Source organism: Balearica regulorum, chromosome 9 (assembly GCF_011004875.1).
Source record: "Balearica regulorum gibbericeps isolate bBalReg1 chromosome 9, bBalReg1.pri, whole genome shotgun sequence".
NCBI classification, from domain to species: domain Eukaryota; kingdom Metazoa; phylum Chordata; class Aves; order Gruiformes; family Gruidae; genus Balearica; species Balearica regulorum.
Window position 1 is genome coordinate 11663621 of NC_046192.1, and position 26731 is coordinate 11690351.

Below are 26731 nucleotides of genomic sequence, written 5' to 3' on the forward strand. Positions count from 1 at the left end.
AAATTTAGGTATTTCATAAAGGCTTCAGTCTCTCTTGATCTGACATCTGTTTTGCTAATCAAAGACACTCAGCTAGAAGCATGCACCTCCCCATGCCACATATGATTAATGAGCAATAAAGTGTTCTAGCATTCACAGTATCTTTACTAGCTCTGCTTCCCCACTTCAAGTGTTTGAAATAAATCTTGTCTCCCATCAATTATTTCCTAGCACCTCCAACCCCCATCAGCTACTAGACACCAAATTAATTGTACTAACTTTGGGTCTTTTTTCCATGTTTTTCAAACTTTATTTGTATGTTTTCTTTATATTTAAAGACTCCACTGGCAGAAAAGTTTTGGGACATGAATACTATGTACTGCAATTTTAAAACAGTCTGATCTGTCCAACACAAACTTCTTCCACAGAACTTAAGAGTTGAATAGTCTGAAAACATTCTCACCAAACTTGCAGTATCTATGAAGATATGTTTTCAACTATTTCCTACTAAATGTCTATTTTGACTGAGTAGAAGTGGGGGTTATAAAGCTTCTAATACTGAATTTTCAAAGCAGCATTCTGGTGTCATTGTTTCAAATATCAAGGACAGTATATGCAATTAGCATATAATATGACAATATTTCATTAAACAGTTGCAAGATAAGTATCTGAAAGGTTCAGGAGTGCTTTTTTATTTTCAAGAAAAATATTTCAGATGTAGTATAGCATTGTGTGTTTTATAATGGACACTTTTCTAATTAAAATGACAGCATAAACATTCTGTACATATTCAAGTATGACAGACATTCTGAGCCAAACACACCTTTTTTATAACTCCATTAACTCTAAGCTTACTAGTGATTACACTTCCTTAAACTTTTCATACAAAATTTAACTTAACACTAAAGTTACAGTAAAGATTAAGGAGAGAAAACCTAAACAAGGCAGTCTTTAGGGCATTAGAGCTATCAGTCTGCACTATGCAGTTTTTCAGCTGAACTCCACTGTATCTTCCAACGAGCACCACAGTATTGATGGAAGTTAAAAACCCAACTAAATTTCTTGGCTTCTTGGGAGACATCCTTCTGAGTGTGGCCATCTAAATAAATTAGAAAGGGAAGTTAGTTTCTCTAATCCAAAAATTAAGTGAAAGTCTTGTGTACTTGGTAGAAGTTATTTTTCAACCACTACATGTATTTATCCAAAGTTTCTGCCTTTGAGTATGTCATTATTTCAAGCCCCTTCTCTTGCACAAATACTTCAGAAGGTACAGGAATACAGTACAATTATCAGTTTCACCCTAATGCCTGTGCAGGCCATTTTCATGTTGGAATGCAGCACACCAAACTTCAGGACATGGTCACAAATATAGATGACTGCATCTGTACAAGTTTATATACACAATTTAAAACCTGACACTTTGAACTACCACCCACTGTCACCAGTAAAGCTTTCAAATTCTGCTGAAGCAACCTGAAATTAAGATCAGCTTCTCCTCCACTCTCCTACTACAAATGCTACTCCAGTCCACACAAGTATAAAGAACAAAACAGCTGAGATGATAGGCAGTCACAAATGTGTATTTTAAAATTCCTTCCACCTCAAAGCTGGGCCACCAACCTTCCCATTGATGCAGCAAACACACACCAAGAATAGGTGCAACTCTAGTTTGTTGCCATAACTTGAAATACTAGTAAGTAGTAACTTACTAGTTACTACTAGTAACTAGATGCACCTTGACTTAACTTAGACATTTAATTCACTATATTCTGCTATAAATTGAGCTTCTGCTTCTAGCTGCCACAGGTCTGGATTTGCACTAGTCACTTTCTCCTTTTGATATTGTCAACAGAAAGACCAAACCCTTCTGAAGTAGGCTTTTTTCGGAGTTAGATAGCACACAAAGCAAAGACAGGGGCTTACAGGCCCAAACTCAGCTGTCTCACACAAGCTATCTGAGAATCAGAGGAAATACAGTAGTTTACATCTGCTTTGCTTGTCACAATCTGTGACCTCACAGCAGCATTCATGAGCCAATGGGCACAAAACTCTGGGTCCCTGAATTCTTGCCTCAGCTGCTCAAAGCTTACATGTGCTGGGTTAACACCTTTATGCTTCGTTCCCTTAAGGGAAGGTGTTCTAGAGATCCCCATATGAGCAACTACCTTTTATGGTATAGCTATAACATTTATGACAAAACAGCTAGAGTCAGCAGTATAAAAATTGAACACTTATACAGACTTTTGTGCATTGTTTTTCCCTCCTCCTGTTAGCCTTTAGCTGGCAACTAGGTATTTTAGGCTAAAAGTCAGGCATTTAAAGTACTCCAATCAAAAGTGATTGAAAAAATACAGAAGAATTGTCCCTTTGCTTAAAAAAAAAAAAAACAACACAGAACCAAAAACACACAGACACAAAACCCACAACCACCCCCAAAAATCAAATACCAAACAAATAAAACCCAAACTACTATTTAAAAAGAGATCCCACTACTGTTGACATTATTTCCAGGAACAGGCAAACTACAAGACACTATGATTTAAGACTGGTTCTTTCAAATACTTTTCACAGCACAGCCTACCTTCCTTCACTATGTCAGTAGTGCCATGAAATTGTATTTGTTTACTCTATGAACATATGTAGACAGACATTCTCACTGAACCAGAGTTTAGCAAAAGAGTACAAGTACTCTTTGATGAGGACTATTAAACTACAGCTTTCCACCCTGTCCATTTCTAAGCTGTGTTACAGCAAACACTACAGCAAGAATATTTTTGTCTAAAGTACTTCCATCTTTTAGACATAGCTGGACTTAAAATATTCATGGCTATGTGAATGTGCAGTCAGAGGCCCAACATTGAGAAAAACAGTTGGAAATGACAGTTTCTGAAGGCTATGGGTGCTTAAACATTTGTAACACTTGAAGGCAGGCAATAATCTTTAAACTTGTGATGGAATTAAATCTTGAAATCCTAATTCAGTAATGACAGGACATCAGTAGATTCCAGAAATGAAAGATTTTTTTTTTTTTTACATCAGAACTTGGGACACTTGATACTATTTTCAGGCTTACAGAAGAGAGGTCATTCATTATATTATTTCTGTTTTGATAAATCCAAGACTATTTAAACAACCAATTGCTGCTAAGTAGCATCCAAATAGAATGCATCACCCTATGAGTTTAGCAGAAAGTATTTGTAATGATGAACTATTACCCATAAAAGGAAACCATGAAATAAGATGAAAGCTTTATTATTGCTACAGCCTTGCTTATTTCAACATAACTACCCAGGTGATATGGTTATGTAAAGCCAGAACTGTTCCCTCAAAACTCCCATTTTTTCCCCCAAACCATCAAAACTTACAAGTTCTTTCCTCTTCTCCTTCCCTTCCCCAAAATAGTAAGTAAGCATCAAAAATATGGAACAGTAAATTATACTAATGGGATACTTAGAATGCTATGAAGTACAGTCATACCAAGCAGCATCAAGATCCTACACCCTAGTACTAAACCCAAGAAGCTTTACTATACACCAAGCCCTTGTCAGTTGACATTAGTGATTACCTGTTGCTCACACAGTGATAAGGGGGGGTGGTGGTGTCTGTTTGTGTGTCAGAGTGTGTGTGTCTATAGAAGGAACCAATGCTTAGGTAGATAACATTACAAAGTAACTGAGAATTCTCCAGTGCTTTTGTACAAGAAGTATTTATCTGGACTACTCTATCCCGTCACAGCTGGCCTTGGCCAAGAGAGAGGACTTTCAACTGAAAGAACAGAAGAGTGTTCTTACAGGAGGTGACTAATAAAGTCTGTATTATTTAGCCTGGCAACAAGAAGGTTATAAATGCTTTCTGTAAGTACCATGGGTAAAACACCAAGAGAAGAAAATTACTTAAATGAGAGGATAGCACTGATACAGTTAGCAGGCAAAATAGTTATGGGAAACTTTCAGGCTGGAAATTAGATGATCTTAACTTTCAGGAAACAACACACTGAAATAATCTCCCAGGAGGGCTGAAGAATTAAAAAAGCAAGTATGAAAACAAAATGCATGCACTTAGCTGCTTTTTAAATGGTTGCAAGTTAGACATTTTAATGATGTACCAACAATACTAGCAGATTACACTTTTGACATTATGAGATCTCTCACTAAGCTTATTCCTAGATAGCAGTACTTCACTGTCCTTACGGACAACTGACAAATACCACATTCTGTTGTTCTACTAGGCCAACCAGTGGAGAGATGAGAAGCTCATATTGCTCAGGACTGAGATGCTCAGGTATAAAAAGTACTTTAAAGGCTCAGTTCCTAGAAAAGGCCAGTACCCCCACTTTGATCTTTTTGCTAAGGAAGTAACTGGAACACCACTCCTGTTATCATAACACTCATTCTTTCTCAGAAGGTAAAAAAAGTCAGAAAAGACTGCAAGGAAGCAAACCTGTATTATCTGCAGTTTCTGAAGCTTTTCTTCTCCTGTCCCACAGTAACTACCACAACTCAGTTGTGACTAAGGAAAGAAAACTTATCGCCATAACTTCTGCTGGGAAGGGGGGGGCAGGAGGCAGAAGATGGCTCTCCACAAAGCAAGTTACTGCAGTAAATGGCAAGTTCCAGGATTTAAAAATAAAAAGCCACAAACCATACACCACACTATTGGTTAGAGTTATTCTATGAAGAGGTTGTTTATCCAGCTTGATCCTTCTACTGCTGTGTCACTCTGTGCCCATATGTTCACGTTTGATATCTCCCAAATGTGTGTGTGCAGGGAGGCGGGGGGGAGGGAAGATGCCAGAGTTGATCATTCAGAAAACTAAACCAGTTACTTGGGGTTTTTTTGTTTGTTGGTTTGGTTTTTTTTAAAAAAAGACCTGCATGTAGAACTAGCAGACAAAAACAAAGAACACTATGAAAGTCTAACAGAGATTTTGTAATTGAGTTATTAATATTTGAGACGACTGATATTTCAGAATGTGTTACAGAACAAAGAAAATCAAAACACTAATTTAAACTGTTAAATCAATTAACAACATCACCTGCTATCTAGTTTTGATTTGCCACCTTACTGAGCTAGCTTTCCAAATAGCCTGACATAATTTTGTTGACGGAAAACAATATTGCAAATCTAAAAACCCAGAAGGAAGAAACAATTTGAGTTGACAGGGAACAGCTTTTAAATGAAAACACATTAAACAATTTTGCTATCCAGAGCAACCTACTTAGTTTACTTCTGATTGAGTTTTTACAATGCTCCAACACCACTAAAACAAGATTTAAATTAATTGCATTAATAACACAAGTGATATCTAATTGGGTTTCCAGTAATTTCAAAAGGCTATGAAACTGCAACAATGAAACAGATACAGCAAACAGAAGCAACACTAGTTCAGTATAGTCAGACTATTAAGAACAGGCAGAAAGAGTTGAAAAAGTGGTTCTGGTGACACAACAGGTGTTACCAGCAGGAAGCATAGTTATAATTTAAGTGTAAGATCTCAATCTGATAGGAACTCAGACTTCATCTGAACAAAATACAGAGAGTAAAGAGTTTGATATAACTACATTAAGTTTATCCATTGACTTAAGTTACCTAATAGAAATCTACTTTAAAACTACAAGAATAGTTTTACCAGCTTTTGGGTAAGTCTGTGACAGAGGAAAAAGCTCGATCCACCCAGGAAATATACTTTACTCCAGACAACCTCTGGAAGCAATAAAGTATAGCAACAAGTGTGTTCATTGCATTGTATTTTGAAAGTGACAGATAGAGATTACTTTGTCACTTCAGTGAAGTCTCATAAGCACCTTTACATTTATTTTAAGTGTGATCTCAATAATTAACTCATTACTACATTTGCATCTACCTCAAGTTTCCAAATATACAGTTCTCAGGTCCTAGCTTACTTCAACTCATCTGCATATAGCAGTTAAGTCAATCTTCAGTGCCCATTCTGTTCCAACTCCAGTACTGTTCTGGCAGTACGTCAAGAACCCCTAAGCTGTTAAAAAAGAAAAAGATTCCCATCCTTACTACTGTGACCATAGTGGTCAAGTATTTAAATATTAATGAAAAGTATTTAAGCAGTACTGTTCCTTCACATACTAAATTCAACGAAATTCATCTTTGCTCTTCACAGTTCACCTAAAGAGAGCTCAGTTTCCACTCTCTCCAAGGAGTATTTAAATTTGCAGATTGAGGTGCGCAACAGCATTTCTCCTAACAATGCTTCTTCCAAGTCCAGTTACAGAGTGCTGATGAAAGTTTTGAGCTCCAGTGCTATTGTCAAGAATCTACATGGCTACATTCAGTTGCAAGTCTACAAATACTTGATGTAAATGAGAAATAAGGAGAATGCTGCAGAACTATATCAACTTAAAAGTTGTCATACAAGAAGTCCGAAGAAAGCATATTTGCTATCTTATTTTTGGCAAAGAAATATATTTTTCTGCCAAGCTTTTTGTAACTAAGGGAATTAAACTAATTTCTTTAATCCATAATCTTATGCTATAATACAGATCTTCATTTTCATTACCAGTGTTTTACTGTAGAAAGCTATCTGCTAAATAAATCAGGCAGAACGCTACCAGAGTAAGAGATGGCAGCACATGTTACATAAACATGAAAAACAGAGTGGAATAGACTGTAGCAAATCTTTAAAGCACAACTTTTAACACCTGGAATCCTAGCTTAAAGTTTGCCAAAGTTACACAACTTCCATCACTTTCTTTAAATGAGATACAGTTGAAATGGTGTTTTCTCCAGAAGTGTTCTTATTAACTTCAAATCAAGTTGCACTTTTATGTATAGCAATAGTACTCCTGCCCCTTCCATTACTTGAATCCATTTATTTTGATTACTGGTGTTACTTAAAGATTTGAAACCTAGCTACTTAGCTGTGCAGCTTCTTCTCAGGTGCTATTCGCTCAGGCTTATTCACATGGACTATGACTGTCTGCGTGCTCTTGTTAGTGATTTCCCACCTTCTCCCCACCCTTTTATGATGGATGAGTTCATCAAGCTATTATACCTGGAACAACTGCAAAAGTCACAAGTTAAGTTTTAAAGAGAAGTTAAAGTTTCCAGTCAGTAACTGGATTATAATGGAGTATATTCTCAAAATAGAGAGGAAGAGAACATTCACTCTCTTAAGGAAGAATACCAAGTTTGCATCCAGCATACAGACTATTAATATGCACCTTCAGTTACTTTCTTCATTAGTTCTCTTTAAATGCATAACCACATCTCACCTGTGATCAGAAGGTTCAGTTACATTGCACACACCTTCCAGGAAGGGACACTCTCAACACTGAATCAGCTAATAACATAAGGGATTTGACATTAGAAGAGACAGAACGTTATTAACATGGGTAAGATGCCATCTTCTAGCCTTGATGTTAACCACATCTTACAATATTATCTCATCCAAAAATAGACATCTACCACAGATTCATATTCCATAAAGATACATGATGTAAAGACAGCTTCTCTTCACTAACTCCAGGAGTTAAACTAAACATTTAATCATTATACCAGCATCAAGGACATTTAATGCAAGTCCCTTGGATTGTTTGGGGGGGTGGGGTGTTTGGTGTTTTTTTTTTTGGTGGGGTAGGTTTTGTGGGGGGAAGTTTTTGGATTGGTTTTGGAGGGGGGGAGGAGGAGGAGGGAAGCAGGCATGGGGGATGTTGAAATCCACCATCACTACTGTTACTATGCATTGTTTACATCTTTCCTTTTTTGGTGCCTCAACTCATTTATAGTGCTCCTAAAAAAAAAGCATGTTTTCAACTTAGAAGATATTACATTAAAGTGTTTTTTATTTTCACATTTATTTACCTGTACTACTTCTTTTACATCTAAGCAGTCTTGGACTAAGAGAGGAGGTACAGAACAGACTTCAAGCACACAAAAGCCCACAGTACAGAGAAAAGATCATGTCTCCTACCCAGAGTGGCTAAGACAAACCATAACAAGGCAAATAAGAAGTTTGCCATGGAGAACAATGAGGGAGAACAAAACAGCATGCATGCTTTCCAAAAGCAAAAGATAGCATAAGACTAGACCTAGTTACCTTGAAGCATAAGTATGTACTAGATGACCTATAAAGGTTTGTCCCAGGCCTATTTTTCCTAATGGTTTAACTTTAGGAACTATCCCTAAAAATCTAAGTACAGTTACTGCTCTACACCAATAACAATTGATATTAACCATGCTTTAAACACACAAGAGTAGTCAGCCACAAATCTAAAGGAGACGCACATTGCTAGCATTGAGTCTAATGCTCATCCCATGACTAGAAAAGCCTTCTGAAAGTTTAACACCTTTGTCCCCAAATAACACATGTATATCAGAAAATAAAGAATGTATTTGTATTTTCTCATTTCCACCTTTACAGGAGTCTAGCAAATAGATGCCCCTCTTTATGCTAAGTTTACTTATGTGGACCTTATGCAATAAAACAAGGGTTGTCAGTAACAAGGTACTCTGAAAGCAGAATAAACAGGAAATATACCTTGCCTTTCAAAACTTAAAAAAGCTGTCTTCAAGAAGTACCAGGGACCTCAGCTTCCATTCTGAAATAACAAATTGCTCCCTACAACTCAAGGTTCACATACGAGGACATGACTCAGACCCTTTCATACCTTTTAAGAAGGTGGAATCTTTGCAGCTCAGCACATACACTTTATCATGGACGCCATCACAAAGCAGACCAATCCATCCAGAAAATACTGAGAAACTGATTTCCTCCCTGCTCCATGAGACAGCATTGTACTGTTACACATTATAGAATCCTTCCAGTTTCCTCTCCACACATACCTTTGTAGGTTTGTTGGGCTTCCCCCCCCCCTCCCCCCCTTTCTTATCACCCAAGAAGATGGAGCTATTTTACCAATACAGTGATCAATGAAAAACTATTTATTCAAGAGTAGATAAAGTCAAGTGGGGAGCTAGGCCAAGTGACCTCCAGAGGTCCTTTTCAAACCGGCTTACTCTATGAATCAGGATAAGAGAGGCTTTTTTGGAGCAACTGAAGGCAACTATGGCTTGAACACCATTGCTAGTACTGCTCGTGTATCTTTAATATTGAAGTCCAGTACTAGATCATTGTGATTAGCTTTGTTGATATACACTTAACTTTTCCAGGTTTTCCTATATAAAAGTCTTCAAAAGTTGACTATCTGTTGCTCTTATACATGGTAGTTTTCTACCATGTTTGTACTGAGCATGTTCATGAGTCAAGTAAGACTGGCAACAGTCAGTACATTGCAAGACAAGACTTATTATAGACAGTGAGAGAAAACAGATTGGTTATGTGTGCTCAAACCCTGGCTGCCAGGCAGAATTAAAGGAGAATATGACTGCATATTTACACAGTTAGATTCTACCAACTTGATGAGAAAAATTTTATTACATGGCAGGATTAGGAGGACAATTGCTCTTCAAAACTAATCTTCACACTAAAGTAACCATCACTGGTATCTGAAAGCATGCAGTGGAAAAGCTAGTTGACCTAGCGCTTTCACATTGACTGTAAGCTTGAGATCACATGTAGCTAAAAATTTTCTATTTACAGAAGATCGTTGAACTCATGTTTCAAAGTTAATCATTTTGTTAAAAAAGACGTCCTGAAACAAGCAGCTACACACAAACATTTTGTCATGCTTGATCACCAGTGATAAGTCTGAAAATAGTTTTGCTCCTTGAGAAACACATTATTTCATGTAAATTGAAAAAATATCAGGAGGAAAAAAGAAAGTTAAGGTGACTTTGTTTTGCAGTTATCAACCTCATGTCCCAAATTAAAACTTAGCTATGAAAAAGCTCAGCAAGAATTTGGTTCATATACTGTCATAAATCTGCTATGATACTATATATAGATTAAAATATTAACAGCAAATTAAAAGTATTACTTCTTCAGAAAAATAAACCCACTGACCCAAAGGTAATCTGTTACCCTACCAAAAAATTCAGATGTATTACTACCTTCAAAGTCAGTACTGAATGGGACAGTACAGCTCGATGAGAAGTTTCCACTATTAAGAATGTTATAGAGACCACAAAGTGCTTTACAGGGAGCATTACTAATTTGACAGGTGATGAACAGGACACAGATCACCCAACAGGCCAATGGGGGATCCGAGAAACATTCCAGGTTAAGTTTTTCACAATGTGATAGTACACCATGTTGTACAACTTTGAGATTTGATTATACTTTGTCACAATAATTTAGTTTCAGAGTGACAGAAGACAGACCCATGATCAGAAGTGTTTTCTACATAATACTTACTAATTAGTTAGTTGAAAAACATAGCATGGCCTATAAATAAAGACTAACACAGATAATTCTGAGATTCACTTACACTGCACTTTAAGTACAAACATGCAGGTTAGTGAAACAATAACTCTCCTACTCATGCTTCAGCTTCAACGCATAGAAACAAAAGTAATTTAGACAGGTTATCTTTCTGGATTGTCTCAAAGTAAATAACCATAAAGACCCCCAAAATTGCTTTACAAAGCAATGTAAAGACCCACACAAAAATTCATCATGGCTTCATTTATGACATTAAAGTCAACTGTATTATGTTTTGCTAAACTGCTACAGAAACAGCGTCTCTGTTGCCTGTAGGTTTGGACCCCAAATCAAGTTTTCATTACATTTTTTTTTCCCTATAATACTTGCATTCTGGGTTTGAAGGCAAACAGTCAAAATGCAATATGAAAAGGAAAATTAAAAAAAATGAACTTGTGCACAGTTCCTGATTGAGAATGACAGTTGTGATTATTCACTTACTAGGAAGATACAGGTTGTTTCCCTAATGGTCATTTTGGCCTGAAGAACTTTTGCAAGACATCAAAGGACTCCATTTTCATAAGCCTCTTACTCAACAGGTCGGCACTGCTACTGAAGTAGATCTGCTATATTAATACGTAGTAATGCTACACTGTGGGTGACCTACAATTTTTCTACTAACAGCTAAGACCTGTTTAGACTTCTACCTATGGAGCCATCTGGAGACTGAAGAACATTCAGACTTAAAAGTTGTCAATTCAAGCTTACTACTCCCATTTTTTTCAGTAATACCCTAAGAGCGAAGAAAAAAAAAAAAAATCAGATTACCTATATTTCTAATACAACAACAGGATACACCAAACAATAAAAACTAAAAATACCCTTCCATTTTAAGACCAAAAAACAATGTATATACAGAACCGAGCCATCCACAGTCAGCTACATTTTAGAAATACAGAAACTATTACAAGTTAAAAACATGTAAGTTTCTGAAAACAAGTATGATTTACAGTATTTACTCACCAGAATACTGGTTTTAAACTTCTTAGTTCAAAAATAACACTAATTGTTAAAATATTAGTGCAAAACCTGAAATACTAATATTTTCAAAAAATAACTTTCATTCCTATCAATATTTATTAAATAGGCTACCAAACAATAGAAAAGTATACAGTTGTTTTTCAAGTACTGCTTTCATGTTCATTAGGCATATTATATATATATTTAAAATCTTTTAGCTTAATGAAAAAATTAAAGACCTCACAAATCTGTTTAAGTAGAACTCAAACACCAAAAAAACACCTCTGTACAATTAGAAGTCTAGTCTTGGGGATGGGAGGGAAGAGAGAGAGAGAGAGAGATAACTGGAGAGAAGAGGCTATAGCAGAGATAAACAGAAGTAATCACAGCTTGCTAGCTTTTAAAGTCTTACAAAGAAAGTATATCCACAGTGACAGTTCCCCCAAGAAAAGCTTGTAAAATTCATTTAAATTTAGGTCATTAGAATTGCTCTTCTTTCTCATTAGGAAGGATGTACTTCACAGTTGTCAGGTGGTAGCTACTCAGCTCCTCTTTCTGACAACCTTTCAAGCACCAGGAAGCTCAGTATTCATAATACACACAACACATATACTGTAGAAGTTATCCTGTTTCAATAAAGTTTTGTGTTATGGTGTTAGAACCTCTGGATCAATATTATTTCTGCTGAACAAGGCAGAAAGAAAAAGAAAACTAAACAGTCTTTTGGAAAAAATATTTCAAATAAAAATTATTATTGGATTGCTACACATAATAAAACCACCCTCAAAACAAACTGCACACACTCTAAAAATGTTCCCATGTTGCATGCCAGACTTACAGAATTAATGTAGGCCAGTACCAAGCACTCATTTCTTCCCCGTGTGTAAATGCGACACAATCAGGCCTCACATGCAGGCCTCCCTCTCCAATACAGGCAGGACCTTTGTTCGATACGTCGATGTTTTTCCCCCAAAGCCCTTGACATAACTTTCCATTCTTTCCCCTATTATTTTCCGGTTCACAGTCTAGACTTTCGGACTCCCGTTCTGTGGAAACCCCTGGCTGTCGAGAAGGCCAGTGCACTAGGAAGGGGGGGAAGGGGGAACAATAAAAAAGTTGAACAGCAGGAAGACGGGCCTACAGGTCTGGCAAAAGCCCCGGTATCGGTTTGTTTCCCAGCCCCAGATAACCAGAGCAGTTACCAGGAGGCGGTTGGCGTCAGTGCCACCATCACCTCAAAACTTCTCCCACTCCCCAGCCCCCCCAGCCCGCCGGGGAAGGAGGAAGAGCCAGGCAGGAAAGGCAGAACCCAGCGTTTGATCAGCCTCCAAGTACGACGCATTATGCAAGCAAACGCGAGGACCAGGCAACTTGCTTCTTGACTGAAAGCAACAAAAACATCGGCTCTAAAACATTAACTGCGAAAATAACCCCTCTTGTGGGCAGCCAGCACTGTAACTCCGACCCTACAGGCGCCTCCATTCTCTTCCCACCTTCTTCCTCCCACTCCCCCCGCTTCCAAAAGCTTGTGAAATATGGACGTCGGCCCATTATTTAGCATTTTTATCCAGCCGGGCAGGGGGGAAGGAAAGAGGAGTTGCTATTTTTTCCTTTAAGATATTCGATAGCTCTTTAAGAAAAAAAAGAAGGGGGGAGGGAAAAAAAAAAAAAATAAAGAGCCATGAGGGAAAAGGGGGCCAACCGGAGTGGGGGGAGGGAGAAGACGGGGAAGGGCATACAAATCGGTACGGCAGTGTCAACACTGACACTGCCCTTTTGTATCAGCAGCTACACAGGGCCCGGAGAGGGGAGGCCGCGCACCCCCCACACGCCGGGCAGCCCGGGCGAGGCGAGGCGCCGGGGGAGAGGGGATGTCCCTAGAGCGGGCTCCGGTGACTGCCTAGCCATTTTGTCAGCTCCATTTCCACCCCTTCCCTCCTCAGCTCCATTTCCCCCCCTCCCCTCGCCCCCTTACACACCCCCGAGCCCCCCTACACACACACACTCACCAGCACGGCGTCGTGTCGTCCTCGTCTCCCCCCCCCCCCCCCCCCCCCCCCCATCCGCAACAATGCTCCGGGATGGCGCTGCTCCCCTCCCCCTGCCCCGGGCCGCCGGGAAGGGCAGCTCGGCTAATGCCGGGGATGACACAACAGGCCCCGCCGCCCGGCCCGGAGACTGCCGACGGGCCCAGCGCCACGCCGCCCCGCGCTCGCCTCCCCGGCGCCCCCTGAAAGAGCGGAGGGGCCCTAGGTACCTAGTTTGTCCCGATGCGGCCTCCGCAGACACTCCGTGCCTCCCCTCCTCCCGGCAGCAGCCGCCTCTCTTCCCTTCAATTATCAGCTGAAGCCGCAGCACCAAGCAGCGCCTCGTCCGCCGCCTCCGCCGCCGAACCCCTTCCAGCAGCGCGAGGGGGAGGCTGGGGGACTACTTTCTCCCGGCGCCGGGGCCCCGCCGGGGCCTGCGCGCCCCCTGGGCCGACGGGCGGCCCCTGCCCCGGCTGCCGCCCCCCACGCAGCCTCCGCTGCAGCCGTGTGCGCGCCCCGCTCCCTGCGCTCGGCGGGGTCGGCCTTCGGAGCTCAGTATCCCTCCGCCGGGGTCGTCACCCCTGGGTCCGCGCAAGTGTCTCCACTCGGGTGAGAGGAAGCAGCACAGGAGGGGGCTGGAGCCGGCGGGGTAGCGGGACTCTGCCAGCGGCGGGGGCGAAGACCCTGTCCGGCCGCCGCGGTATTACCGGCCCTGCTCCTTTAAAAGGGGGCTGGGCTCCCGATGACCCCGCGTGATGTCCGCCTCTTCCTGGTTGCCATAGACACCGCCTCCCAGCGTCCCAAAATGGCGTCGCTGCCGCGAGAGGAGGTGTTCGAGAAGCGCGGGCAGGCCCCAGCCCCCAGCAAGGACTTCTGCCAGCTGCTCGTCACCCGGCGGGAGGTGGGTGCCGGGCTGCTCGCGGGTGGGGAGCGGCGTCTGTCCCGCAGCTCTTTTCCCCTCACCTCGTGATCGCCGCTTCTTCCTCCGCCCGGGAAGGAGGGCAGCTGGGCCTGCCCCCGGCTCCTGAGGCAGCAGCGCCTTTAGTGAGGGCCCGTCCTCGGGGAAGGACTGGTGAGGAATGGAGGGGCTCTCAGCGCCATGCCGGGGAAGGGCGGGGGTCGCCTGTTAACACAGCTAGTCAGTGCTGCTGGCTCGGCCTGGAACGCCTCGCTGTAGCCTTGGGATGTGGTGTCGGTAAGTAGCTGGGAGCAGGTAAGGCCTCGCTGCCAAAAAGGGTTATTTCCTAGCATAGGTGAAAGTGTGTCTGGACGAGGAGCCTCGTATGTGGGAGACTCGTTCTACGCAGAGTATCCTAAGCCTGTGGGAAGGGACTCTGGGTGAGGACCAGAGGAAGGCAGGGAAAAAAGATCCTTCAAAAAGGTGAGTTAGTAGCCTTGTGAAGAAGTATGTACACATCTGTGATTTTGTAACCTGAAAACAAACTTAAGTCTACTTGCAGAAATGCCTCACAAATAAATGAGATGCTAACATTTAAAGTAAATAAATAACAAATCCTTAAGTAATGTCATGGTATTTCTTCTCAGGAAAGACAAGTTTAGTTTCTAGTTACTCAGAGTAACTAGACTTTAAGGCAAGGGGAAACGATAATCTAACATCTTATTCCAGAAAAATAGAATTAAACTGCCCATCTGGGAATGGGAAGATTGTGTATAGCTTCCATATGGTACCTGAAAATGTTTAGGTGTCCTGCCTTACGGCTGTGTACATAACTGGTTTTCTGATCAGGGAAATAAGCAATGCTAAAAATCCTGGAGGAGATTTTTTTTTTTTTTTTTTTTACTTTTCTTGAAATATGCTGCAAAATGTGCTATATGAACATTTTTTCAGAATAAGAGTAATCATTGATGACGAATGTTTGACAGTAAACAAATGAGACTTAACCAATCTGATTATGAGTTTGTAAGGTTATGAAATAAAAATTTAAATCTGCAATTTTCATTTCATTTTTACCTATTTTTGAGTGGGTTGACTTTGTATGTATGAGAGATGAACATAAATGTTTGTCTCAGGCTGGGCATACTGATGTACAAGCTATAAAGTTTCAATTTTTTTTGTGAGAAAGTTTTTAAAATGTCTTACTGGAACAAAACCAGCATATTTTGAAACCAGGAGGAAGGGTTTGTTTTGTTTTCCCAAAATAAACCAAAATAGTGAACATACTCTCTTCCAAGGGTGAGACAATTGTCAGGTTTGTAATTGAGAAATTACAGTGACAAATTGAAGTTTAGATGCAATTCCAAATGATCTATGTTCTGTATATTATATGCTCCTTCTTTTGGTCTCTCTGGTGCCAAGGTTTTCTCTTTAAATCACCAGTGTCTATAGCAGTTTCAGAAGGAGTTTCAGTTTCATTCTCAAAAAAAAAAAAAAAAAACATTAAGGTAGAACTGACAAGGCAGCCTTAGGGAGCTTTGAGTTCCACCGAAATTGAGACTAATTACGGTGCTGCACCATAGCTGAGAAATATGTGCTTTTCTGTAGCTGAAGTCTTGTAATGGGCCTGTCCCATTGACCTCATGGGAATCATAACAGTGCTATGCTTGTTCATGGAATATATAATTGAGTGTTACGAGTTTCTTACCATTCATTTTTGCACTTGGATAATAAAAATACGGTTTTCCTTATTATTGTCTTCAGGTTTTTGGTTCTCGTATTGGTTTCCTGTCAAACACTTTAGATAGATACCTATTTTTGGTTTTGTTTTCAGCTGCCCAAATATATCTTTAAAACAAACCAAAGTCAGTTAACATAAACTGTGCAAAAAGCTTTGTAACTGTCAGTCGAAGTAAGTTAAAATTATTCTGTAAATGTTTATTGTACAAAAGCATTACCAGGAAGTTAGTGTCATTGAAAATTAACTGGTTTGGATTATTTGGAAAAATTCATTTTGTTTTTATGACGGTAAGATCATTTGAGTATGATGCAGTGAACATATGTATTTGAATATATCACTATATCCATTCTTTGCTGATGTATCTGATTCCAGCAAAACTTCCCAATTCAATCACATTTGAATTCACTATTGCTGAAAACAACTAACTTCACATAAGTAATCGCTGCAGTTTTAACTCCTGCACGCATAAAAATTCTGGATACTAGTTAGCCTTTCTGCAGGCTATGAAATCTCCTGAGAAGAGATCTGTGTCAAAAATAGTAATTGATGGTATATGTATCACTGATGTGCCAAGTTATGTATCTTGTAAAATATATTTTGCCATCCTGTGTTAGCATCTAGGAGGCCTAGTTGTTGGTTCACGTTCCCAGTATGCTATTTTGCAGTCTCCTAATAAATAATAGTCATTGCCTGAAAGACCTTACAGTCTAAACCTCCAACGTTGCACGTAGTTACATGAAAGCTGAAATTTGCTACTTTGAATAGTCCCATTCTTCGAAGTCGGCGGTTTCAAAACAGTCCATTGTTTTTCTTTAAAAACAAAAAGGGAGTTTGTGGCTGCACGGTGGATTTGTATGAAGGCTCCCGTATTTCTTTGAGTGTTGCCCTACTTTGAATGGTCTACTTGGGCTTTACATGAGCAGTAAATTCAACTCCTTCAGGGAGAAGTTATTAATTTACTGGGCATGTCTTATACAGCTCCAGAGTGCGTGTACCTGTGGTCATGGCCAGGATTTCCGGGTATCAGCTGTCTCTCGAGTCAAACTGTCATAGATTCAGAAATCCTGTACAAATACAGAAGGTCTTTAAGAATGTGTTAGGGCAAAAATGTGGTTGGACAAGGAGGCCATATCTGGGGGGGAAAGCAAGTGCATAGCAGCAGGCTTTGTGTTCATACAAGTCATGGGAAATGTCTGTGGCTTTTGTTTAGCTTTTTCCCTCATTCTAGGGAATTGACATCTTTCTTCCATCATGCAACCTGGTATGTTAGGGATGTTCTCCAGGAGGCATTTTTGAAGTCTGCTACTGCCTCAAAATCAGTACAGTAGGCCCAAACTATTGTATATTGTATAACTAAAGATAAATGAACTGGAATTGCTGTCAATTAAAAGAAAGGATGTCTCTGAGAACAGAGTTAAGCATACACTAAGAAGTTTGCTGAAGCTGAGTATAGGACAATAGTCAAATAAAGAGGACAAGACAGACAAAAAGGGTAACTAGAGTGTGATACCACAGGGTTACACATCCTCAGCTGTAAGCGTGTGAATTAATTTATTACCAAAAATAAATTGGAAAACATTTATTTATTACTTTCAATATCGTCAGTTGTAATAACCAAGGTGTACTTCAGCATGCTTGTTTGTGTTTAACTCAAATCTAGAGAAACTAGGACATGTGGAAAAAGGAAAGCAGCACCTGCTGCGGGCAAACAATATTGGATAGAAGCAGACAAAAGCAGAGGCTATTTTGAACTCTTCAGTCAAATGCAATAGTAGTTGGGGAAAAAAATTGCTAGAAATACGCTCACTTGTCTATGTGGATATATTTGTCTCCAAAATGTGACGAGGAGACCCTGATGGTAACTTTTCATTTTGCAGCAAGAGACAGTTGCCATCCCAGATACAAATTCAATTTCAATTACATTTCACAATTAGAGCTATTAATCAGGACTTTATAAACAAAGGTATTGACTACCTAGTAGGGAGCATGCACTTCCATTGAGAAGTTAGGAAGATTACCAACTAGTTTCTGGATAAGTTACTTCAAGGAGGAAGCATAAGGAGAAGGGGAGAGCCTTGTAACTCATTGCAAATAACTTCTAAAAGTAGACTGCACAGATGCATTAGTGAATATTCATGGAATATAGTTCAACCAGTTGGACTGTGTAGAGGGAGAGATCTTTTGAACTATCAGAGAAAAGAATTTTTTTTCAAGTAGCTATTTTAAGGCTGCAATCATAACTTTACAAATGCAGGGAAACTATCCCGCATATTTCCCCTGTGCAGGCATCTACTAGTCCCACTGCAGAAATATGAGACTGAAAGAGATGACTTCAGGTCATCACGTCCTAGTCCCTGCTGTTTCATCCAGCCACATAATAGATCTTCATAGCATAAATGGGACTTAATGTGTCTCAAAAGTAGTGAGGCTTTTTTTGCCTTGCTACTTCACATAGAACAACTGCTCCAGTTCATCACTTCTCTGATGGTTAGAAATGGAGTTATACAGACTAATTTACAGCTTATTTTGTGTGTGGATATCTTTTAGCTTGAATACTGCCCTTGTGTGTAGGTAACATTGTTATGTGTGTGTATAAATATGTTATATATATTTAATAAACATGCCCTCTTGATAGGGTTTGTTTTGTTTGTTTTAGTTTCCCCTTGTGAAACAGACTGTCTACTTCCTGGTCACTTTAGTATCTTTTTGCTGCATTTCTTCCCATTAGAACTTTTGTTCTTAATAAGTCTTACAAGTGCCATGTTACTTCCCTTTGTCTTCTGGAAAATTATGATTTAAATTTTAAGATTGTATGTAACTTTCTCTACCAAAATCACATTAGTGACTGTTGATCATCCTTTGATCATTTACTATTCCAATGGCTTTCTCCTCTGTCAACTTTCAATTTATAACCTTTTGGTTTATGGCAGAAATTATTTCTAAATTAATGACTTTGCTGTTTGTACTTTTCAATTTATTTTTTCCTCCTTCCCCCCCCCCCCCCCCCCCCCCGATTGCTTTGAGTTGTTATGAAGGAGAAGTTGGTGTACATGTCAGGATAAACACACTAAGTAGAAAAACATGCTTGGCAATAAAATGCTTACTAGTAATTCTGCCAGAACTCACAGGAACAGTGGATACTTTTTGTTTTGTGAGAGTGCATGTAATATTACATAGAATGGGAATCTTTTTTTTTTCTCAAGACTGACATCAAGGATGGTGGCTTGTTTAACATATGCCTTTCCATCTACCTTTCACTGTACGTGTTTTTGAATCACTCCTGAAATGCCAAATTAATATTTGATATGCCAGTTATAATTTGGCAAGATTTGCCACAAACGATAATAGACATTATCTGTTTGTACAAAGCTAGCACTAAATCATATGGTTTCCAACATTAAACGTAAGACAACTTGAGATAGCCACACAAGTAATTTTTCAACATAAAATTTCTTATAAATTGTCTAGCAGATGATAAGTACAGGTTTTGAAAAGTGCAAGAGAGGAATCCAGATGGTGGCGTAGCATAGAAAAAGTTGGTCCCTCATTTTGGTCAAATAAGGAATATAGACACACACACACACACACACACACAAAAAAAAGTGGTGCTTAATCTGCTTATAAGACAGACTGATAACTAGAAAGATGAGGCTAGAAACAAAGAAACATAATGGGAAAATGATCCACTCAATGTGTAATTAATACTAGCATCTGTCACCATTTAATGAATGCTGCACTAATCAGAGGATTTTGTCATGTTAGTAAAATGTTTAGTTACTTCCCCATAAAAGGCAGGCATCATATGTATACAAAACTAACGTCGTTCTGTGCAATATTACACATAACAGTTGGGATAACTGAATTTTATCAAGTATGTAACTGCAGAATTGTATGCTTGGTCAGAGATCAGCAACTAGATTCTCTAACAAATATATACAGGACATCTAGATGAGCAAATACTGTAAGTAACTAGGCAAACAGTTCTGATGACTGTTCCTGTTCTTTACCCATCATTGCTCCTATTGTTTAGTGTTCACTTCTACATCTTCAGTCAGTTTCTAATTAAATCAATATATTCTGAGCACAGCGTATTATTTTGGATACTGAGAACTACAATATTGTCTTTAAAAATCCTTTAATTAATTGTTTTCGTTTAAAAAATAAACTTGTTTTCTGGCTTTTTGTAGCTGTAAGTAAAACTTCTGAACCTACAGCATGTAAATCTTAAAAAAACATTTTAAAAAAATCCCTTTTCAATAAACAACCCAATTCCATGTCAGAGCTCTATAAATCCTAAGTTTAAAAAAAAATCTTAGCATTTTTACTACAATTTCAATGGTTGTGGGCTGGTTGATTTTCAGTTGTGAGTATGTTCAGGCTCTATTGAAACCTGCAAGGATAGTTCCTCCATTTTGAAGGAGGAACTCCATTGAAAACTGGTACTATACAGTTAACTAAGTGTTGGCTTGTTTTTAATTCTTAATGATGGCAGTTGATTGACAGAAGATGCCATTTGAAGTGCTTAGGCCAGATGGATTGGGAAAAAAAAAATAACAGATGTTATTATAGTAATCAAGCTAAAATTAATTTCATGTTATATGAAACATTTTTTTGCAAGGTAAGTCTCATTTAAAGTAAAGGTCTGTGGGAGATGAACCTTTTTCAAAGTCATACTATTTTATTTGCATCTGAAACCCAAAGGATGCCATACTAGTTATTTCCTAGCTGGACCAATTCTGTTCAAGTCTCTTCTTTGACATTTCAAATGGTAAATTTGAGTTATGAACAAACAAAAAGAGTGCAGAAATTTCTCTAAAGGGGGTTTAGAAAACAATAGTTTTGTTATGAGCTGTTTGTATAGAGGACTTCAATTGCATAAAACTAGCAGCTTCTTGTTGTCTTAAATGAGAATCATTTCAACCATAGTTTGATGACTTCAGGATAAGGAAGCCATTTTGTTCTAGCTCAGAAATGGTCTGTTATGCTGAAAAAGGGTATTTCAAAAATAATTTAACACTTTCATGGTAATGATATCACACAGTATTAGTTATTATCAGGAGAATGTTTGCTAAACCTAAAATACAGAGGGAAATCTCCTTTGCTTTTTCACTCTAATTCAGATGTCTAAGTAAACAGTAGAGCTGCTTGGAAAATGGAAAGAGTTTCTCTGGGGAAATAATGCTGTACTGGAAAAACATTAATATTGTTGTCAGGTGTTTCTGTCCAAAGCTAAAATATGTTGGTTTAGCACTGTTGTGATGTTGTGTTGTAGTTTGGATGCCTGATGGTATCTCTCACTTCTTCCATAATGGACCACCTCTGGATGTATGCAGTTGCTAGATCTTATCCATAAAATTTTGGGGAAGATTTGGGAATTCTTTAGTCATGCTGCAATACTGAAGATGTAATCCAGCACAAGAACCCAACTGACATAGGAAAATTTTTACTTTTAACAACTGAAATGCAATTTGTGATGTGTTGCAGTAGCAATGTTGGTATTTCAGGGCTTTCCTTATTGGTGGATCAAGGTTGTTCTGCAGAAGGTATCACATACAGCAATATGTGGTGGATTTTTTCTTTCCCAAAAGACTCAATTCTCTCTGTGTTTGGTTTTTTCCCCATGAACATTACTAAATGCTTAACCCTGTGAAACATTCATTTATGAATTTGAAATTAGATATAACTAATATTGAGTCCTTAAGTGGTTATTACTTGATATTAAGTCCTTAAGTAGTTATTACTTGTGAAGTTAAATTGTTTGTGAGCCTACAATAATTCAGTACTGTCATGTGGGCTTATAAAATTTCTTTTTCAATAGTGGTTGAGCTGTTACTTGAAAATGTATTGGAATATTCTCATATCAATTTCATTTAAGATATGTTAAAGCTAATAAAATCATTTTAGTTAATTCTCTGTTACCATTATTTGCTGTCAATCTGGTTTTTTGTGTCAATGGTAGCCTAGGGATGAGTATTTTCTTTTATCTAGGCTGATTTTTGTTCACTTGTAACTAGTTTCTAATACACAGACAGCAGTATCACACTGAATTGCAATGTTTAATCTCCCATTTTATTTTGAGTTTTATGCATGGCTTTAATATTTGTGGATTTCTTCAAAGGTATCATGTTTGATCTAGTTCCACCTGCCAAGAATGGTTTTCAGGTCATGAAGGTGTAATAGTTTCTCAAGGTAAGCAATCACCACTATCTTCTGCTTAATTAAGTACATGTTTCTTACTGTACCTAAGTGTCTGTTGTTTACATGTTCGTTATTGTCAGTGCTTATTCTTCCAGAGAAACATTTAGTTATATTCTTCACTTGCCTTACTTTAGGTAGTACATCCTTTATCCATGTTGCTCTCTGTCTTGGGAAACCTCAGGAGTAATTCTACTTTTGTGTTACCAAAGGTAAGTTTGTGTTCCTATCTGTTGTCTTGTTTCCCTTCTTGCTGTTTCAATGTTAGGAAAATAATTATTTCTTCTTTTCTGTCGCCTTTATTAACCAAGAGCAGTTTTCCGTATTTCATTTTCCACATACGCTGCAGCATTCATCATGAAGAATCATCGGATATGTTTACTTGACTAGGTGTACCATATATTTATACTTTGTTCATTTATCAAAAATGAATTAAATGCACTCAGTAATGTGTTCAAAGGAAGGAAGAAGGAAAAAAGAGTAGAAGGCAAAGCTAGAAAAGGATCAAGATTTTTATTTCAAGGTGTACTAGGCTATGAAAGGTCTTATCTAAAGATGCACCAGTGTAAATTAAAATTTATTTTTAAAAAAAGCTTGTTAAAGCTGGTCTAAACTACTCTGTGGATGCTTATTGTAAAGATTTACTTGATTTTGATTTGGTATAAACTGAATCAATTTGTGTTGAACTGAAATAAGCCTAAATTAAACCAAAGTAAAAGTGCCTGCAGCTTTTGGATGGACTTCACTAAATTAGATTAAAATTATGCACTGGGTGCAACCAGTGTAAATGTCATTTGTTGGATGAAACCTGAATAAGACACATTATCTGGAGAATTGTAGTAACTAGAAGAAAGAATGCTAGTGCACAGTAAAATGATCAAAATCCCTTGTCAAAAAAGGCAAAATGATATTGTAGAAGCAGAAGCTTAGGACAGTGTCTGAAGCTGGAGTTCTAAATAACATAATAAGATGATCGTGAACAATAGAGTGAAAGGAATGACAACAGATGGGTATGGCAGGCAAGAGAAGCTGTGTAGCTGGAAAGCATCAAACGAGCAAGCAGATACATGTGACAGAAAATGCAATGTATGTTTTTAATATACATGCACATCAAATTATCATGACAATTGGTAATGAAAGGATGAATTTCAGCATTTGCTAAGTTGGTGCTACAGTGAATTGTACAGTTATTCCCTCCTATGCAGTTTACAATGAGACTGAAACCTACAGGTAACAAGTGTTAAGTTTAATGTAAAACAAGTAATTAAAATTGGACTGGACAAAACTGGCATCTGAAGAAACAGAAAGGAGAAAAAAAAACTTTCCAGAGAGCATGCTACCTGTAGTAATGAGTTGATAATTGATGGAGAAAAAGGGCTATACTGGGTTTGCATGGCAAGGTTTTGGTAGTGGGGCGCTACAGGGGTGGCTTCTGTGAGAAGCTGCTAGAAGCTTCCCCAAGTCTGATAGAGCTAATGCCAGCCGGCTGGCATTATGGACCCTCTGCCAGCCAAGGCCGAGCCTGTCAGCGGCAGTGGTAGTGTCTCTGAGATAACGTGTTTAAGAAGGGAAAAAAAACCTGCACAACTGCAGCCAAAGAGAGGAGTGAGAAGATGTGAGAGAAACAACCCTATAGACACCAAGGTCAGTGCAGAAGGAGGAGGAGGAGGTGTTCCAGGCACTGGAGCAGAGATCCCCTTCCAGCCCGTGGAGAAGACCATGGTGAGACAGGCTGTACCCCTGCAGCCCATGGAGGATGATGGTGGAGCAGAAATTTCACCTGAAGCCTGTGGAGGACTCCACGCCAGAGTAGGTAAATGCCCAAAGCAGGCTGTGACCCTGTGGGAAGCCCATGCTGGACAGGCAGGACCTGTGGAGAGAGGAACTCATGCCAGAGCAGGTTTGCTGGCAGGACTTGTGACCCTGTGGGGGACCCACACAGGAGCAGTCTGTTCCTGAAGGTCTGCACCCCGTCGAAAGGACCCGCACTGGAGCAGTTGGTGAAGAACTGCAGCTCGTGGGAAGGACTCATGTTGGAGAAGTTGATCGAGGACTGTCTCCTGTGGGAGTAACCCCACGCTGGAGCCGGGGAAGACTGTGAGAAGTCCTCCCCCTGAGGAGGAAAGAGCAGCAGAGACAACATGTGATGAACTGGCTGCAACTCCCATTCCCCGTCCCCCGGTGCTGCTGGGGGGCAGGAGGGAGAGAAATCAGGAGTGAAGTTGAGCCTGGGAAGAAGGGAAGGGTTAGGGGGAGGTGTTTGAAAGATTTGGGTTTATTTTCTCATTACTTGACTCTCATTTGGTAATAAATCAATTTTGTCAAGTCAAGTCTGTTTTGCCTGTGATGGTAATTGGTGAGTGATCTCTCCCTGTCCTTATCTTGACCCATGAGCCTTTTGTTACCTTTTCTCTCCTCTGTACAGCTGAGGATGGACAGTGATAGAGTGGCTTTGGGGGGCACCTGGCCTCCAGCCAGGGTCAACCCACCACAAGGGCATACTTGTCACCACAGCTTTTTCTGAAAACTGGAGACACAGGTAGGAATCAAGTATATCAGAATGGCTGCACAGTGTGATGGATTCCTTAGTGTTCCTGTCATTTGATCAGGCGGAATTAAAGCTGTGAACAGACAGCAAGGACACTTTGAAAAACACATTCAGATTGTTAATCTGTTCTTTAAAAAGTGTGATGAGATCGTAGGGGCCAGCACAATAGATGTTTCTCAAAATTTAGAGTAAGAGATGTCAGTGCTGAAAGTGAGCTTACCACTTGAGAATATGGGAAAACAGTTTTCAGCAGATATTAGATTAGACTGGTTGCAGATGTATACAAATCAGGATGATAGGTATCCCAGAAGGGAGCAGTGGCATGACTGAACTAAAACTTCATCTGTAATCAAAAGGATTGCCAGTTATATGCACATACCCTGCTAAGAGAGATGCAGATTCCCTAGAAGAGGACTTTACATTGTAACACTGCTGTACTTCAGGACTTTTTATACACATAGCAGCGAGTCTGACTTTTCTGTTGTTTGGGTTTTTTTACTCTAATGAAGAAAAAAAAAATTTACAAAACCCCCAAAAAACAAAACCAAAAAACCAACAAAATAGAAGAAATTTAAAGCATAGACTAGACCTGAAATTGTAACAAGGAGACCTTGAAACTGAAGTAAGGAAGATAAAAGTAAAAGAAATGGTTTCAAATGAAACCTGTCAGTGTCTTATCCATCTAGAAAAGAATGTTATGTCTTGCACTTAGCTAGCATCCTTTGTTCTGTTAAATAGTGGAATCATCTCTTTGTGGCGGTCTTATCTAGGTCTGCCTGTTTAATCACGTTAATAAATGGCAAGTATCATGCTCATAATTGAAGACTCTGATCCTCAAGAGTAATTTTTTATTCCCTCTGATAGTGTCGCTTTCCCCTCAGCACATACCCTCCTCCCTTCTGTATTCTCTCTCTCTTCTGCTCTTGTATTGTTTCTCTGATCTGTGTGCACGAGTCTGTGTAAAGGTAGAAGTTAGCTGCCAAAGCACCTGTGCTGTAAGCTCTGTGATAAAGATCTGTAGCTTTTTTTTTTTTTTTTTTTGCTTATTTTCTTGCCTTTTTTTTGCCCAGCAAGCTCTAGGAAAACCAATGAAGAAAGATACTAACATAGGAATAAACCAGGTATGTAACTGAGAGGAAGGGAAGAGATCATGGTGAGGCAGCAGATTTCCTGCTCAAACATAACTACTGCATTCCCCAAAGGAAAAGACAAATTTTTTTTCCAAGCTTTTTATTCCATCTTCCTCCTTTATTTTACTGAAATGTTTTTCAGGTACTTTAAGTGGAAGGCTTTGGTAGTCACACACACAGAGCTAATCCCATAGCTTAAGTGGGTTGATGTTTCTGAGTATGAGTGAAGTGGGGGAAAGTGAACATCTTTGTAGTTGCTACATAGGAAATTTTGGAATTGTGATATTTCTTACCTCTTCTCCATGCACTTGAAATATTTGTTAATAGCAACTCACAAAACAGTTTGCATTGACACCAGAAACTCATCTTTCTTTCCATGTGCCATTGTCTTTACAGTTGTACTGTACTGCCGTCACTGTTTTACTTTTGTTTGCTAACAAAATTGTTTTGTCTTTTCTTGCTAGTAATAGTAATTTATTTTTTTGCCCAAAACCAATGCAGATGTAGGGGAGGGAAGTACGTGGGCTTGCACAATGATTATTGTGAACCTGAGAAGAATCTGCACAAACTTTCAAGTACACACTATTGTCCCAAATTTCAACCTGATGGTCTGGGAGAATTTGTTTTTTCCCTTGTAGAACAGTTTCTTTAGCACTGCATGTTAGGTTTTGCACTTCAGACTCTTTGGTATATCTGAATTGGACATCCCATATAAAGATTGAAAAATGGACTATGTCTAATAAATGCCAGAGACACCTAACTTTTTTTTCCCTTGTGAGTGCACATGAGAAGAAAACTACTATCCTGTGCAGATGTGATCTGATCAGTGTAGACAAAATAGTAATGTGTATAACTTCCTGTACTATATAGCAAATGCAAACATCGAATTGTGTAGCAAGTGT

At 39.2% G+C, this 26731-nt stretch overlaps 2 protein-coding genes across 22 annotated transcripts in view; one reads left to right on the forward strand and one right to left on the reverse strand.

Moving 5' to 3' along the window:
* The window catches only part of TRIP12 (thyroid hormone receptor interactor 12), a 78898-nt gene extending 65207 nt beyond the window's left edge, over nucleotides 1-13691 (reverse strand). For all 6 annotated transcript variants that reach the window (XM_075761083.1, XM_075761082.1, XM_075761080.1 and 3 more), the window contains exon 1: nucleotides 13551-13691. The gene's annotated coding sequence lies outside the window, so the exon portion shown is untranslated. The remainder of the gene's footprint in view (nucleotides 1-13550) is intronic.
* The window catches only part of FBXO36 (F-box protein 36), a 31984-nt gene continuing 18816 nt past the window's right edge, over nucleotides 13564-26731 (forward strand). For 3 of the 16 annotated variants that reach the window (XM_075761085.1, XM_075761086.1, XM_075761088.1), the window contains exon 1: nucleotides 13564-13929. In XM_075761085.1, coding sequence (XP_075617200.1) covers nucleotides 13564-13929 — 366 coding nt within the window. The other 13 variants (XM_075761087.1, XM_075761097.1, XR_012836765.1 and 10 more) reach the window with 12 other exon arrangements.